Source organism: Olea europaea, chromosome 18 (genome assembly GCF_002742605.1).
Source record: "Olea europaea var. sylvestris chromosome 18, O_europaea_v1, whole genome shotgun sequence".
Lineage (NCBI taxonomy): Eukaryota > Viridiplantae > Streptophyta > Magnoliopsida > Lamiales > Oleaceae > Olea > Olea europaea.
Window position 1 is genome coordinate 11,975,825 of NC_036254.1, and position 16,653 is coordinate 11,992,477.

Here is a 16,653-nt window from a genome sequence, read left to right on the forward strand (position 1 = left end):
AACTTTATCATTCAATCGTGTAATTCAAATTTGATTTCAATATTTGTATTTCAATTTTCAAATATCAATAAAATTAGCTTCATTTTCAAATATTTGTCTATTTCCACTTTTACTCGTCCACCGTGGGCCCATTTATATATATATATATATGATGATCAAAATAAAATGAAAAAAATTAAAGAACAAATTGAAATAATACTTTTAAATATTTTAAAAAAAGTGTAAATGAGCCCCAATATATTATTAAAAGGGTAGTTAATACAAAACGTTCATACATTTCAATATTATTATACAAAAAGTTCATACATTTTATTTTTTGGCATCTTCACGATTAATTTCATATTTTATTGCTAAAATAATCATTTTCATCAATTTTCTCAATTAAAAGTTGCAAAATGATGATATACACTACTCTTTAAAACAAACAAAAATAAAGAAAAGATAAGTAAAGAATAAATTATAATTATATTCCCAAATTAAAAAAAAAAATACAAATTAATTTTAAATTATTTAAATTTGTAATTCTCTAAAAAAATTGGAGAGTATAGTTGCAATTTATTCTGTATTTTTCTTTTTCGTTATTTAAATGGGGTATATTTGTCATTTTATAACTTTTCATTGATAAAATGGATGAACACGATAATTTTCGCATTGAAATGTAAAAATAAGAAGTAAAACGTCATTTTGGGAGTATAATTGTATTTTGTTCTTTAATTTTCTTTTCTTTTTTTGTGTTTTATTTAAATATAATGATATATTTGTCATTTAAGTTTTTTATTGAAAAATTAGATGAAAATGATGATTTCCACAGTGAAAGGTGAAAAGTAAGGGTTAAAATGTAAAAAATGAAAAGTATGGACGTTTTACACAATAACATTAAAAAGTAAGAACATTTTATGCTAAATACCCCTTTTAATCTTCTTTTTTTTCAATAGAATCAAATTTAACATATTTTCTTTATTCTTTTCAACCACACATTATTCAATAAATTAATATTACACATAAATAAAAAAAACTTTACATTTTTTTTAACCACTCTTCTTCAAAAAACAAATGTTTAAAAATATATTTTATTAAAATTTTTCATTATAATAGTTGTCAAATAGGGGCAAAGTTTCAAATGTTTTATGATTGTGATGGAAGAATAAACGGGTGTTTGGTGGTGATTAAAATTAGATTTTTAGTAGATTTTGATAGAAATCCTTAAAATGTGTGGTTGAAAAATTGTGAGACCCATAAAAAAATATAATTAATATTTGATTGTTTGATTTTGACTCAAATTAAAATCTAAGCCAAAGTGGGGTTAAAACATTTTACGTGATAAATATATTAAAATTCCACTTATGTAATATAAAAATGTTTAAAATTGAAGTGTAACTAACATTATTTGTAGTGGTAATGTAATTACCCGAATATACTCCTTGTTTGATCATATTATTTTCAAAATATATTTTTCTATTCTTTTCAACCGCACATTATTCAAAAAAATGATATTACATAAAAATTCAAAAATTTTCCTTATTTTTTAAATCACAGATTTTCCATCAATCCATTATTTCAAAACACACTCTAAACAAAAAATGTGGCTCAAACAGGTCAATAAATATGATAACGGTTAAATATTAAGAACTTGTTTGTTTACAATTTTTTTTTCAAAAATATTTTTCTCCATCTTCTTTTCAATCATACATTTTCAACAAAATAATACTATACATAAATTCAAATTTTTTTCTTATTTATTAACAATTTATTCTCTATCAAAATACTATTTCAAAATACATTATTTTCAAAAAATGGGTCTCGAACATGTTCAAAGAATATTTCATTTTAATTAAAATGTAATATAGTTATTAAAATGAATCGAATATATGACTCTGTTTATTTGGTAGTGTGATTAAAATTAGAGTTTTAGAGGCTGTTTGAGCCATATTTTTTGGACAAAAAAATGAGAAATGTTATTGTTGGAGCCCATGTGCAGCCACTTTTTTTTTGACCAAATGTCTCTGATGTGGACCCCATTTCTGACCATAACGGTCAAATATTTTCTACTAATTTCTTGAAAAATATGGCTCAAACAACCTCTTAGTAAATTTTAATAAATTTTTTGAAATATATAATTAAAAGACATGTTTGAGCCCCTTTTTAAAAATAATGTATTTTGAAATAACATTTTGATGGACATTGTGTCGTTAAGAAATAAGAAAAAGTTTTAGATTTTCGTATAATATTATGCTATTAAAGAACGTGTGATTAAAAAGAAGAGAAAGAAAAATGCATTTTAAAAAAATAGAGATCAAACATGCTTAAAAAGTTGTGTGTCTTATAACGGGTAATTAGCATAATTTCTCATGTAAAATGACAAATATACACTCTATTTAAATAAAACAATAAAATAAAAAAGAAAAGAAAAGTTAAAGAATGAATTACAATCATACTCTCAAACTTTTTAAAAAGTGTAAATGAGTTCAAATAACACAAAACATTCATATATTTCATTATTATTGTGCAAAACATTAATGCTTTTTATTTTTTGACATTTTTACCCTTATTTAAATAGGAGGGTATATTCGTCATTTTACAGCTTTTTATTGAGAAAATTGATGAAAATAATGATTTTTGCAATGAAGTATAAAAATAAGTATGAAAATATTAAAAAGTGAAAGATTGAACGTTTTGCACAATAATAATGAAAAGTAGATACGTTTGTGCTAATAGTACCCTTTTAACAATTTATTTGGACTCATTTACACTTTTTAAAAAAGTTCGAGAGTAAGATTGCAATTTATTCTTTAACTTTTCTTTTTTTTATTAATTTGTTTAAATATGGGATATATTTGTCATTTTATACGAGAAATTTAATAAAGTGATGACTTCTGTAATAAAAGATGAATGTAAGAATAATAGGACAAAAAAATAAAGGTTAAGGACGTTTTACACAATAACATTAAAAAAAATGACGTTTTGTACTAATTACCCGTTTTATAACATACGTGATAAATATTTGATTACGTTTGTATTCCATAAAAAATATCAATTTTCTATTTAAATTTCTATTTTGAATGTTCGATTACTATTTTTTCAGTAAAAATACGTTACAATTTTTAAAAATATATATAATTTTCCAGAAAATATTTTTTTGGGGGAGCAAGTTTTTGTTATTCTCCTAGGTGTGTTTTGGTTCTTAATTCTCGAATTGGGTGTCAAAAGTGGGCATTTCTCACTATTCCGTTTGTTTCTCTTTCCCTCTAAAACAAAACACCACATTCCAGAAAAACTAAAGCAAAAGCCAGAAGGCGAAGTCGAGGAGGAATGCGAGAGTCGTCGGACGACGAGGGCACGTCACCGTCGGCGGTAAAGTTCCCGCCGAAGGACCTACGGTGCCGAAGGAACGACGGAAAGAAATGGCGGTGCCGCGACTGGAGGATCCACGACCAACCCTATTGCCAGAAGCACTACCTCCAGCTGTTCAAAAAGAGCACAGGTTTGATGCAAAATTCTTCTGTTAATGCGTCTAACCCTACTAAGGTTGTCAAAGAGCGTTCTGGGAATTCCAAAGGCGATGCATTTCCGGTACATAAATCGGGTAACTCAGGGTTATCTGGAAGCACTAAGAACAAGCGGAGTAGAGTCGGAGCAGAGGGTGACGAGGAATCGTCTAAGGAGGATGGGGATCCGCTGAAAAAGCAGAGAACCCAAAAAATAGAGAGGGATATCTTTGAGAATAATAGTGATGAATATGACAAGAATGTGAAATGTGACGAGGAAGGGAAGGAGAACGATTCGGCTTTTGAGGAAGATGTTAGTTTGGCGAAATTTTGGAAAACGAAAGGGGTAAGGACCAAAACGAGGGCGACGGACTCGAGTATTATGCTGAAAGACGGGGCTAGTGGAAGTGAAGATGATTCAAAGGATGGTAGAAATGAGAATTTAGTAGGGAGATGCAACAAAGAGTTGGAGAAGAGATCAGAGTTCCCCGAGAAGAAAGAAGGGTCTAGGAAGGGGAAAGATAAGGTAGAAAAAAAGGATGGTGATCAGTTGGGTCAGGATGTTGACTATGCTTTTCGAGGAATGGGTAAAAGTAGTTGTAAAAGTGAGTCTTCCCTGAAGAGCAAGGATAAGAAGTTGCAGGTGAAGCAAAAGGAAGCTAAGGGAAGCGAAGAGGATGATTTGGGGGTTAGACAAGTGAAGAAATCTAAGAATAACGTTGAGATGGAGTTGGGTCTTCAGGAGAAGAATAAGGGTCTGAAAGGAAAGCCAGAGACGCTGGTGACTAAAGCTGCTAAGATCGAAGAAAGTTATTATACTGATAACTTGGACGGTCAGTTGAGGGTTAAACAAGTGAAGAAACCCAAGAGAAATGTGGAGGCCGAGTCAATAACTCAAGAAAAGAATAGCAAGGGTCAAAAGACCCAAGCAAAGAAGATGGTAAGGATAAACAAAGCTGAAAAAGTGGATTTATCTGGTAGCACAGAGGATGAGACCTATAGTTCAAGGAGAAGAAAATCCCAATCAACGGTAGAACCAAAATTTGATTCTAGGAGGAAGTATTATAGTGGTGTAAGCTTGCGCTCTTGGCTTATTGCATATATTTTCTGATTCAAAATTGAATTACACACTTGCTTTTTTGGTAAACAGGACCCAGATGATCCATCCATGATGTGTCATCAATGTATGAAGAGTGATAGGAAGGTTGTGCGGTGTCGGCAGTGCCGCCCAGAGCACCCTAGACGCTACTGTCTCCCTTGTATCCAGAAATGGTAAATGTTAATTATTGATGCCAATATCTATAAAGTCACAGCTTTCTTTAATGAAATGCTACTACCTGTTGCTTGATGCATTTTAGGAAGTGATTTGCTAAGTAAACTTTGTGCAACCTTCAAAATAAAATAGAAGCATGGTCCATCCCGTTAAATGTACCAACTTATTTGGATGTCAGTATCCTTAGGCGCGCATGCAATTTTGCATGCAAATGGATTTCTATTCAAATGGCATTAACAAATATCATTTAGTTTTTCTCTTCTTAACATTTGGTTTCATAGATCACAATGTGGAATGAGGAGGGTAACCAATTTGAATATTGGAATTTGCACTTTCTTTTTGGTTTCTTTTTTCCCCTTTCTTTGTGAAGTTACTAATGCCCGGGATTTGTTATGCCATTTTTTGCTGGTTGTGGATTGATGGTTTGCAACATGCGCTGCTGTGCATGAACACGTGCATTGTATCTGACCAGAACATGATTTTTGTCCAGAAATTTAACTAGGTTTGTCATTGTTTTCTTTCTTTGGAAATATGATCATGATATGTTGCTTTGTAAAGGGTAATTAGTTGATAAAGATGTTCACACATCTCTTGATGTTGTAGCAACAAGCATAAATTGCCCTAACTGCCAAACTAGATGTGAATTAAGCATCTATTCCTAAGAATGTCTGAATATTTCCTTACTTTTCTTTTCCTTGCCCTCAATATAGGTATCCTGAACTATCAGAGGAAGATATAGAGAAGGCATGTCCATGTTGTCGTCAAACGTGCAACTGCAAAGATTGTTTACGTAAACATGATATACCCAAGGTTGTATTGCAATCTTTCTTCCTGTTATTCTCTCTCTCTCTCTCTCTCTCTCGTTCTTTCTTAATTTTTTATTTATTATTATTATTAATTTTTTGGGAGCCTTGTTGGCTTAATGATTTTCTAATTGTTACTTGCAGAGTGTGTATTCCGGGGATCTAGGAGATAAGGATAAAAAGATTTGTTTCTTAAAGTATCTCCTCCATGCACTCTTCTCATTTTTGGATGAATTTAATCATGATCAGATGGTGGAAAAAGACATGGAAGCTAATATTCGAGGTAATCCAATATTATTTTGTATGTGTCAATTGAACTTCTTCTGAAATTCATACTATTACAAATATATCTTTATTTCTACAGTTCTACATTTTATTTGGTTTCTTCCAGTGTAAACAAAAAATAAAGTAGTGTTCAAACGTAAACTTAAAATGTTCAAATGATTGATTTTTATGCAAGTTCAGCAATGTTGTTGGACGAATATAGTCCTAATTAGGATGAAGCTGGAAGGGCACATTCAAAGCTTGAATTTAATGTGCGTGCTGGCCAAAATATCTTGGGAATTATTTTGGTTGTCTTGTAATCTTAGTATTTGCAAAGTCACACAATGATTTCCTATCCTATGGAAAAAGGTCAAGTAATTTCGTTGACATTAAATAGACATGAATTATTGTATCACCAAAGTTGGAATCCATGTCCTGTAGTGACTTAGTCAGTTTGCTTATAGTTCTATTCCAGGACATGATGTTGTTCATGATTGACCTGTACTCCATTCAGGGAGAAGACCGCAAAAGGAAAAAGGAGAACTGAAAAATAAGCCAAGTGCTGTAAGAAAAACAATATAATTGTACTGTATAGCTTCTTATTTTTCTTGTGAAAATAAATAAGCACTTAGGTGTCTCTATGCTTTATAAAAAATTATATAGATATCTAGTTTGTACAAGAAAATCTTTATGGATTTAAGGCTTTGGTGGTTTATAACGGTAAAAGTGAAGGTGTTATTTTTGTTTGATGTGAAATAAACTGGATAAGTTGGTCTGGCACCATTACTGTTGAGTTGCGCTGCTATGTGTAATGAAAATTTATGTCCTCGTGATAACTATGGATGCAGGATCATCGTCAACAGACATAAAAATAGAGAAAATTGAGTGTTCTCATGACGAGCGAATGTACTGGTATGGCTTCCTCATTTGTGTGATTTAATATTTCTACCTTTTTAAGCTTAATGTTATTATTGATCCAATTATGTGGCTTCCTTTCTTGCAGTGACAATTGCAGTACCTCTATTGCCGATTTTCACAGAAGCTGTCCAAATTGTTCATATGATCTCTGCCTGACTTGTTGTAGGGAGATTCGAGAAGGCTGTTTGAAAGGATGTGATAAAGGGGTTGTAATTCAGTATATTGATAGAGGGAAAAACTACTTGCATGGAATAGAAACTCGTACAACTTCGAAAAAGGAAACTTCTTCTATATCATGCTTACCGTCACATTCTAGGAGCGAGCAGATGCCAGTACCTGAGTGGAAGGCAAAAGTATCTGGTGAGATTCCTTGCCCTCCGAAAGAGAGGGGTGGTTGTGGACATGGCACTCTGGAGCTCAAATGCATCTTGGGTGAAAGCTGGGTTTCACAGTTAAAGAAGAGGGTTGAAAAGTTAGTTGGAACGTGTGGACTTGCTGATGTATCTGAAATTCCCAAGCAATGTCCTTGTGTCAAAATCAATGAGGGCACCGATGTTAACAATGAGAAACTGCGGAAAGCTGCTTCTAGAAGCAGTTCTAGTGACAATTACTTGTTCTGTCCTTTGGCTAGTGACATCCAGCCGGGGGAACTGGAGCACTTCCAGAAACACTGGATCAAGGGGGAGCCAATTATTGTTAGTGATGTTCTCAATCTTACAACTGGACTGAGTTGGGATCCAATGGTAATGTGGCGTGCATTCCGTGAAATTTCAATTAAAAGAGGTTCCTCTGACTTGATGGTGACTGCAGTAGATTGCCTAGACTCCTGTGAGGTAAGTACTTCTTAAACACCACTTTCTTTTATCCCTCTGGATTTGTAGTTCCATATGATGGGGTTGATATATTGGTCTTGTCTTGTGTTGTATTGCACCTTTTTAAACCAAATTATTCGTCTTGTCTAACTGGATATTTTTTTCCCCATGCGAAGTAGGGTTGAGATTATTCTCCTCGTACTGCTTCATTATCCTTTAATGAAGAAATATCATTTACAATCACTCCTGAACTTCTCTCTTTGGGTGTACAACTTGTTCCTACACTTGTGCAAACAGCTAATATTTTTGCCAAGCCCCTCTCATTTGTTCAACGCGATTGGCTTTGCCCCAAGCACTGGGCTTAGCATGGTGTCTCCTAGAATCCCATGATTTTGATGAATGTTAGCCCTTATTAGCATCTTGTATATGATTAGCCGTAGCTTAATTCTCGCTGTTTCACTCATTGTTTCTCGATGTGATTTCTTTTTTATTTGTCATAGAGTATTCTTCCATTTTAATCTCCCTGTCAGTTGTATGGATATTTTCGTTTTTCAGGGTAGGTCTGTTTTAGATTGGATGAAGTATTTTTTCCCCTTTTTTTCTTTTTTGGTACTAGTCTCTATACAACTTCCTTTTTTCAGTTGAGGAATTTCATTGACAATCATTCCCAAACTCTCACCTTATAAAATGAATGATCCCTTGCCTTACTCTGATCTCTTATGTTTCTAATTATAGTGTAATTCAAGAACGGACATTGATTATCCCTCGTAAATAGATATTGCTTCATTACCAGGATGTTAATCAAAAGGAAACTTTATTGTTAAATAAATTATTGAATAGCCTATGAGTAGCTTCTAATATTATTTCTTTGTGAGATGCATTGCTCCAGCTTCAGTTTTCCAACTATGAATGGATTTAGTGTGATTAGTTGTCGATCTTGCTAGAAATCTTGACAGTTGTTGCTTGATCTGTCTTAAATTTAGATACGAGTTAAGATTTATATACTTTCTGTCAAAAGCATTCAATTCATTTTGTCAGGTGTGTTCTTGAAATACTAAATAATTGACTCTCTTAAAGGGTGATTGCTAATTTTAACCCATTATTGAAAAAATATCATGAAGAAGAATGGAACCGTTTTAGAAGGATAATTATTGTAAGTCGAGTTCAGGATTGAAAATATGTAATTAAAGAAGATACAAAACCCTCTTAAAAGAGTCGCTGCTGTAACTCATACCCGCGATTGAAAATATATTTCCACCATGTTTATACACCTGTATATCGTGGACTCTTAATGGTGCCTGAACTCTCAACTACAATCTCAACACATATGCTTCTCATATGCTCAAAATTGTGTTGGGTGTAGATGCAGAGTACTTAATTTTCTTGTGTATGAGATATTCTTTTTCCTTAATAAGTCACTGAGTTGTAGCCATAAGAGATGATAATTTCTCTTGGCATTTTTTCCATCAACTTTCTCACGTAACTTCTCTAGAGCTACGAGTTCATTAAAAGTAATGAAAGATTATGATTTATAATCTTGGCAGCAAGCTGCATTTCTCCATACAGACCATTTATTTCCAGATTTGGCTGGATCTTCAATAAATATTGGTGGCTTGCTCTATGTTTTATGATGTCAATTTTGCATTGCACTAATTACTTCTGTAGGGGAAAAAAAAATAAATTCTAGTTCTAGTTTGATTGAGTATAGCATTAAGGACCTCCACGCCACCACTAACATTACACACCATTTGGGCATTAGATGAAATCAACATCCTTAGATGCATATAAAATTGTCTTTTGCAAGCCAAATGCTTCATTCAGTGGGGAATAATGTATCACACAAGAATATGGAAGTTTTAAAGAACAAATGAATTGCCAAGGGGCCTTTTATTCATCTTTGCTCTTATGCCCTTTATTTGTGATTTATTTTTGCTAAGCCAACCTCTTGGTACCCTGTTAGGTGAACTCACCCTTGTTCTTACACTTGTCATGGCTATTTCAAATTGCAATTCAATCCACTTCTTAACAATCTAAGACCACAAGTTTAAATGTGATGACTTCATTTTTCTTAATTGTGTTGTATCAGAATTTATCACACATTGATATGGAATCTTAAAAAGTTGGAAACGAAAATTTTAAAATGCTAAAATAAACAAACAAGATATCCGTATTGGAACATGGTATTCGACGAATATGAGCTGTCTCATTTTTCTTCTTCAAGCCTCTGATTGCCTATTATCTCTGCTAATTATTTTCTTTTGTTTTTTTTTTTCATTTTTTTTTTGTCATTATCTCATAATTTTTTTTTGCCATAATTCGTGAAACCTAAATTCTGATTGCAAATTATCCTCTCATTTTAATGATTTAACCATTGAGAGTGCTACAGAAAACTTAATAAAGTTTCTAGAATGATCGCCAAACTTTTCTTGAAAAGTCGAGGAGAATAACAGACAAGATATCCATATTGGAACATGGTAGTCGAGGAATATGAGCTGTCTCATTTTTCTTCTTCAAGCCTCTGATTGCCTATTATCTCTGCTAATTATTTTCTTTTGTTTTTGTTTTTTTTTTATTTTTTTTGTCATTATGTCATAATTTTTTTTATGCCAGAATTCGTGAAACCTAAATTCTGATTGAAAATTATCCTCTCATTTTAACGATTTAACCATTGAGAGTGCTACAGAAAACTTAATAAAGTTTCTAGAATGATCGCCAAACTTTTCTTGAAAAGTAGAGGAGAATAGGCTATATAATCGGCACTATTGAAGAATCATAGGAATTTGATCTTCCCTTTGGAACATGGGAAGTTGAAATTCAATGATTATGAGTTAGGCTACTTAATTTTACAGAGCCTTATATTAGAAGCCTTTTTTTCCGCCCTTCAGCCAAAGAAATTCGAGATAATATCTCAGTTTTTTTACATAGAGGGAACGCATCTTGAGTGTTTTGTTTGCTACAATACTAAAAATTGTATGGGAAGAATTAGATCTTAGTATCATGTGGAGATGGAATTAGCAGTTGATGCAGTAAGGTTAGTCAAGTTGCCTTCAACGTGTTTGGTTTTGGAATTTTTGGTTGGACTTAATCAAGATTTGTACAATATAAAAATGTTGTATTATTGTTAAGCTAAGGTTCTTTACGTGAAGCATATTTTTTCGTACATGACAAGGAAAGACACTGCACTTTTATGTTGGGAACAAACTCCAACCCAGGACAAAATTTCTACTCCCAAAGCAAGTCATGATAGCTTTAATGGACATGTTCGGTTAGGTAGCAAAGGATTTGGTGAAAAGACAATCAATATCGATAATTTTAACGAGCCAAAACATCATGGAGAACTTTTGTAAGCTATATGTGAGGCCTGCTTAGAGTCAAAAGGTTGAAAACAACACAATAAAAGGCATATCAAGGAGTTGTGGATGGAGGAACATAATAAAGTAAACTTTTGAGAAGCTACCTTTCACTTGGGAACACGTGGACCACCTGCAGAAACTGTTTGGTGTTTTGGAACTTCTTCCTATACTCTTACTTAACCATGTAATACAACCCCATCATAAACCTTACATGCATCCTCTAATTCTTGGATCATTGATTGGGGGCTTTAAGCATATACTTTCCAAACTTAAATTCGGTGGTTTGCAAAAGAAAAGTTTAAGGCAACTTTCGTTATTGCTATTAATCGGAAAGATTCTTCAAACTTGTTATCTGTTCTCCATGTACATGAAATTGGTTGTGGTCTTCTCTATATCTTCAAGTAACAATCTCACTATCAATTACTTTCTATCTATGCCTTTTTTATTTTTTCAAAACCTAATAGGAAGAGATTGACAGTATAAAAGAGAGAGGGATGGGGGTTGTAGTTGTATTATCTTATATAAAAAAGTAATGGGAAAGCAACTATACGGATACGAGTGTTCGACATGCATCGTGTCTGACACATTGATACAATTTTTGTAAAAATTCCGACACCATATGTAGACACGTTCATTAAAATGTTATTTTTTTTGCTCAAATGCGTGTCTGAGACATTGATACAATTTTTGTAAGAGTTCCGACACGATATGGTGTAGACACGTTCATTAAAATTTTATTTTTTAGCCTCCATTTGAGCCCCATTTAAAAAATAATAATAATAAAATTTTGTAATAGTGATTTTTTTAGAGATTGTGAGGGTTAAAAAGTAGGAAAAATTTTGGGCTTATGTATGAATTAATTTATTGAAAAAACATGTGTTTGAAAATGAGTTCGAGTAAGAAAGTTTCGTGACCAGGACAGTAAACGTGTTTGGGACCTTATTCCAGGTTGCATTGTTTGGTGCGTGTGGAGAGAAAGAAACGGGCGCTGTTTTGATGATCAAATAAAGATTTTAGAGCAGTTTAGAGAATTATTTTATTTGACATTGTATAATTGATTTAATGCTGCAACTTCTAGTCACATAGTTGGGCTGCTTAATTTCATGACGTTTATTTCTTGTTTAAGTGTATAATACACTTCTTGTGAATTACCTTTTGATTAATAAAATATTTGATTACTTAAAAAAAAAAAAAAACAAATAGATTTAGCTGAATTTTTAATTGGGCGTAAAATGATAAATTTAAATGATAAAAAATGTCTCGTTTTTAGATTTAAAATACCTCTTTCTAAGAAGAGTAATGATTTCAAATTTTCATAGAATTCATCCCAAATGACCGAAACATGCCTCTTCATTTCTCCTCCAACAAATTAGGGTTACTGTTCTTCCTCAGTCGCCAACTGATAACGCTTATTGTTTTCCGTTCTTCCTCAGCCGTCGATGGAAATCACTGACGTCGAAGCCTGAAGAGTTCTTCCTCAGAACTTCAGTTTACAGCTCTGTTTTCTTCAGTTCTTCGCAAGGGATACGTCGCAAGGACCTCTGACACGCGTAGGAGATGTAGCGATGTCCGATACGTGTTGGGCAGTGATACACCAATGTCGCTAGCATATTGGTGCTTTCCAGTTGGGATGAAAGTCTTTGCTATTTAGAAATGTGAAAATAAGGTGAGAGAAATTTGGCTGCTTCATTTTTGACTTGGTCATCCTATTTTTTGTTTTCCTCAAATCTTCATATCATGGCTTGTCTTTTTAATTTCAATTTCAAGTATATGAAGTATCAAGAAGCATAGTTTACCCTTTACAATAAGAAATAACAGGTTAGAAATTCCTATTTCCTTAAATGTATACTAATGTTTAGGAGTCATCAAGAGGTACTTCCTATCTTATTATAAATGGTATGTTGATGATTGAACTAGAATGTCTTGGATTTTACTCAATGAATGAAAAATTTCATGTGACTGCTATTTTCCAAAGCTTTGAACAATTTTTCTCCAATTCTTAGGTTTGAACTGAAATGAGTATCAAAATAAAAATAATAGATTTAATAATTTAACTTTCAAACAAACATAAAATAGATCTATGAATCAGCAATTAGTAAAATAATAACTCCTCAAATTAGTATTCACAGAGAAAAATTCTAATTAGAAATAATCTAGTAGTCACTCGTATAATTAATGCTAATAAGAACTTGTGAGTATGATCAATGAGCATGTTTGGCACATTAACCCACGACTTATAAGCCATGGGCATAAGAAATTTTGTGCGTTGAAATATGCCACATAAGTAAGGTTTATCTTCCTTTTTCCTTAATATTATTTTACGTGAGACCCACTCCCTATATATTTTTACCAACGTCTATTTAAGGCCCATTTTTTATAAGCTATTGACTTATTTGCCAAATGTGCCCAATATATTAATTTTCCTACCGTCTTCATCAATCATCATTATTAATATCTTCCCATTCTTCGTTAGTTCGTCGTCATCCTTCATCTTTAATGATGCTTCTTCCTTTTCGCCTCCTTCCACTTAAAAGCAAAAACGAGAATAAGAAACCCACAAACTGTTCTAAGCTAAAAATATGCGAAAAAGTTGAGGATAGTTACAATATTGTAGAAGGCATAATCAAGTACTGAGGTGATTTTCCTTCGTGAGGTGAGGTGTTAGCCTCATGGAATTTTGAATCGTAAGATTCTAAACCTAAAAATGTCAAATATTGTTTTAACGCAAAATTAGCGCATTATAAATCATATACTATCTTCAAAATTCATAATAAAACAATTTAAGACAAACAAAAGAAATATTTAAAGAACAGAAAAGTAAATATTTGTTTAATTGGTTGGATGATATAGCCCCTATTTGAGCTCCATTATTTAAACTCATTTTCAACATTATATTCTCCCAGTAAAATATTTTGTACGTAAATTAAATTTTTTTTTTTTTTTACTTTTTAACCACACTTTATTAGGAAATTTAGTATTGCAAAACTTATTTTCAACAAAAATAGGGCTCAAGCATAGGCATGCTATTCCCAGCCTTTGAGAAATACTACTTTTTAATGTTTTAGCAATACCTAATTCGCAAGATGGGATAATCATAAAACACATCTTTTCAAAGTTTTGGTAATAGCTAATGTGGTAGTGGGATATTCCAAAGTTGGTCCATCTAAATTTGTAAATGTTTTATGGGCCTACCCTCAAAGGAAGTAAGTTTAGGAAATTATTTTATGGAGCTTATGCCTCATAATCCTTGAGGTGTGTGCCCTTCACTTACCTCTCAATTGAAGCATGTGCCTCCAAAATTGCCAAATAGTCAATGCCTTAAGGCCTTTTTTATTTAAATTTCTTTAAAGTGACCTGAATCGCAATATTTTAAACAGTGGCTAGAAAGAAAAGAGCAGAAGAAGGCAACGCAAACAGGAGTATATTTTAGTGTGTTGATGCTCAATTTTAAGGTAAAAGCCTTGACAATAACACTCAGGCATAAGCTTCGAGGAGTTAAATGAAAGCTTCACGTGGGGCACGCCGTAAGGCGTAAGCCTGAAACCACTTTTTAAAGAGACAGTAGAGTGAAAGATGTATCAAATACATACATATATATATACACACACACACACACACACACACACACATACATGTACATATTTTGACCTTACCATATTTTAAGAAAGATGTGTTTCCATACCTATTAGTAAGATGCTTTCTTTCTCCTATCGTGTTATAGCTCCAAGTATTTGATCATTTGGAATAAAATTGTTTTTTGTCAATAGTTTTTCAACGTAAAATCTTAGACTAATATTTAAGTTATTTGATATATATTACTTTTTTCTTTGTTAAACCATGGTTACAAGTCGAACCAAACCGCAAAAAATGGTTTGGTTTAAAAATTGAAGTAATTTGGTTTGGTTTGGAAAAATTTTGTTTGAAAATTTGTCATGAATTGCTCAAATCGAATCGTGTTTATCTCTAATTTAAAGAAATTGTTTGAGTCTTATGCTTCAAATCCCACCTCACATGCGGCTTTCATGAGATGCCTTGAATCCTGCCCCTTTAAGTGCCATTTGTGAGGCTTATGCCTCAAGATGACTAGGTTGTTTGTCCTGGACATTCTATTACCGACTTTAGCCTTTTGAGCTATTTTTTAATATTCTTTTATAGATTTACTTTTTGTTTGCTTGCAAGCTAAACTTTTAATTTTGTTAATTTGTTTTATTATTGATTTTTAATATGTATGATTTATTATGAGTATATTTTTGTTCTTTTATATTGATTTGAATTATTCATTAGTCTATCTTGTGGCATACGCCTGAAAGCGCCTTGAGACTTATGACTTGCCAGCAAAACATCTTGTTACCTGGAAGCTTTTTATACATCGACTTATATGGTTGGTTGATAACAATCTTCATCAGACATCCAAAGATTTGAAGTGCAATAAACACGAGACTAAGAAAGTAATGTAATACATGAAGTATGTCGGTCTTAGATATCCTTCTCTCTCATGGACTTTAGATGATACCTGTGTGCATTATAATGATAAAAGACTATAACTCTGATGACTCCTAAAAGAGAATAAAAAGCTTGTGCAAGGTTTGTATTGTTTGAATTTATTATTTATAATTTGTTCGTTCGATTTATAAATTATTTTTTAGCGTTTCGAGTATGACATCATAAGGTTTTAAACAAACATCTTTAAGTGTGATTAAGATACCAAAATAATCCAACCAAATGGGGCCAAAAATATTTGATTTTGTGCATTCAAACTCTTTATTAGGCTTCCAAGAAGGCTTTATCCCTTGTGACGAGATCAATGGTGTTTGTTCTAAGCTTTTGAAGTCTAGCCCTCTCGGGGACTTTCTTAAAGATGAACCTCATGTAAATCCAGAAGGGCCCAAAACACTAGGGATGGTATCAGTTTTGTCAGGCATGGTCGGAATTGAGAGATCGGAGCCCGAGGAGCCAGAATTTGAAAATTCAATTCGTCCATCTCTATTGCCCAAGCATCTACACGCGCCTGACCAATCAATTACCCATGAAATTATACACCTTCGGTCCAAAAATCAGCAGGAACGGAGTATGGATGCGCCAGTAATCGAGGAGTTACTGAACGCCCAGTCGATCGAAAAATGGCTATTCCGACTACTACAGTGCTTATCTCAGAAAACGAAACACACCATGTTGATCAGCACAATATTCCGCACAATCCTGTAAAATTTCATAATTTTCTGAGCAGGTCTAATTTTGGTTGGAGTCCAGCGCCTGTGCCCTCGGACAACTTTTGTTCAGAATATTCATTCAGTTAATTCGAGTTCATTTTCGCCATCAGTTTTCCCACATGAGGCACAGACAACACTAAATCAAGGTCGGATGACCTATGCCACTGTAGTTTCTAGTTGACGGGGTTGACTCAAGTTGAGAGGAATTCACGAAAATCATTTGCATCAGTTTCACAGGTTACAGCTGACTCTTCGAATGCTGGGTTCGCTTCCAAGGAACCCTTTACTCATTTGGGTGAGCCAGTAGTTGAGTTAATTGACTCGGAGGAGAGGTTCTTTTGGCCGATCCCTAAAAGTACACACTTGTAGGAAAATTTCTCCAGCAAAAGTCGACCATGAAGAAAGTACGTGAAAATTTTTCTATGTTTGGTTTTCGTGGTTTCTTTGAGGTGGGATTGATTGACAATCCACATATATTGATCCACTTTACACATGAGGAAGACTACAACAGGCTCTTCCTTAAGCCACTTTGGTA

The 16,653-nt window shown here is 33.0% G+C and overlaps 1 protein-coding gene across 3 annotated transcripts in view; it reads left to right on the plus strand.

Annotated features, from left to right (window-relative positions):
- Positions 1-3,195: 3,195 nt before the first annotated feature.
- Positions 3,196-16,653, plus strand: part of LOC111367462 (lysine-specific demethylase JMJ25-like) — a 32,323-nt gene continuing 18,865 nt past the window's right edge. Inside the window, exons 1-6 of one of the 3 annotated variants that reach the window (XR_002697827.1) lie at positions 3,196-4,557; positions 4,636-4,757; positions 5,469-5,568; positions 5,706-5,844; positions 6,674-6,737; positions 6,829-7,576. Coding sequence is in view for 2 of the 3 variants with exons in the window: in XM_022988350.1 (XP_022844118.1) it covers positions 3,310-4,557; positions 4,636-4,757; positions 5,469-5,568; positions 5,706-5,844; positions 6,674-6,737; positions 6,829-7,576 (2,421 nt within the window). In the remaining variant the exon portion in view is untranslated. The remainder of the gene's footprint in view (positions 4,558-4,635; positions 4,758-5,468; positions 5,569-5,705; positions 5,845-6,673; positions 6,738-6,828; positions 7,577-16,653) is intronic. The other 2 variants (XM_022988350.1, XM_022988351.1) reach the window with 2 other exon arrangements.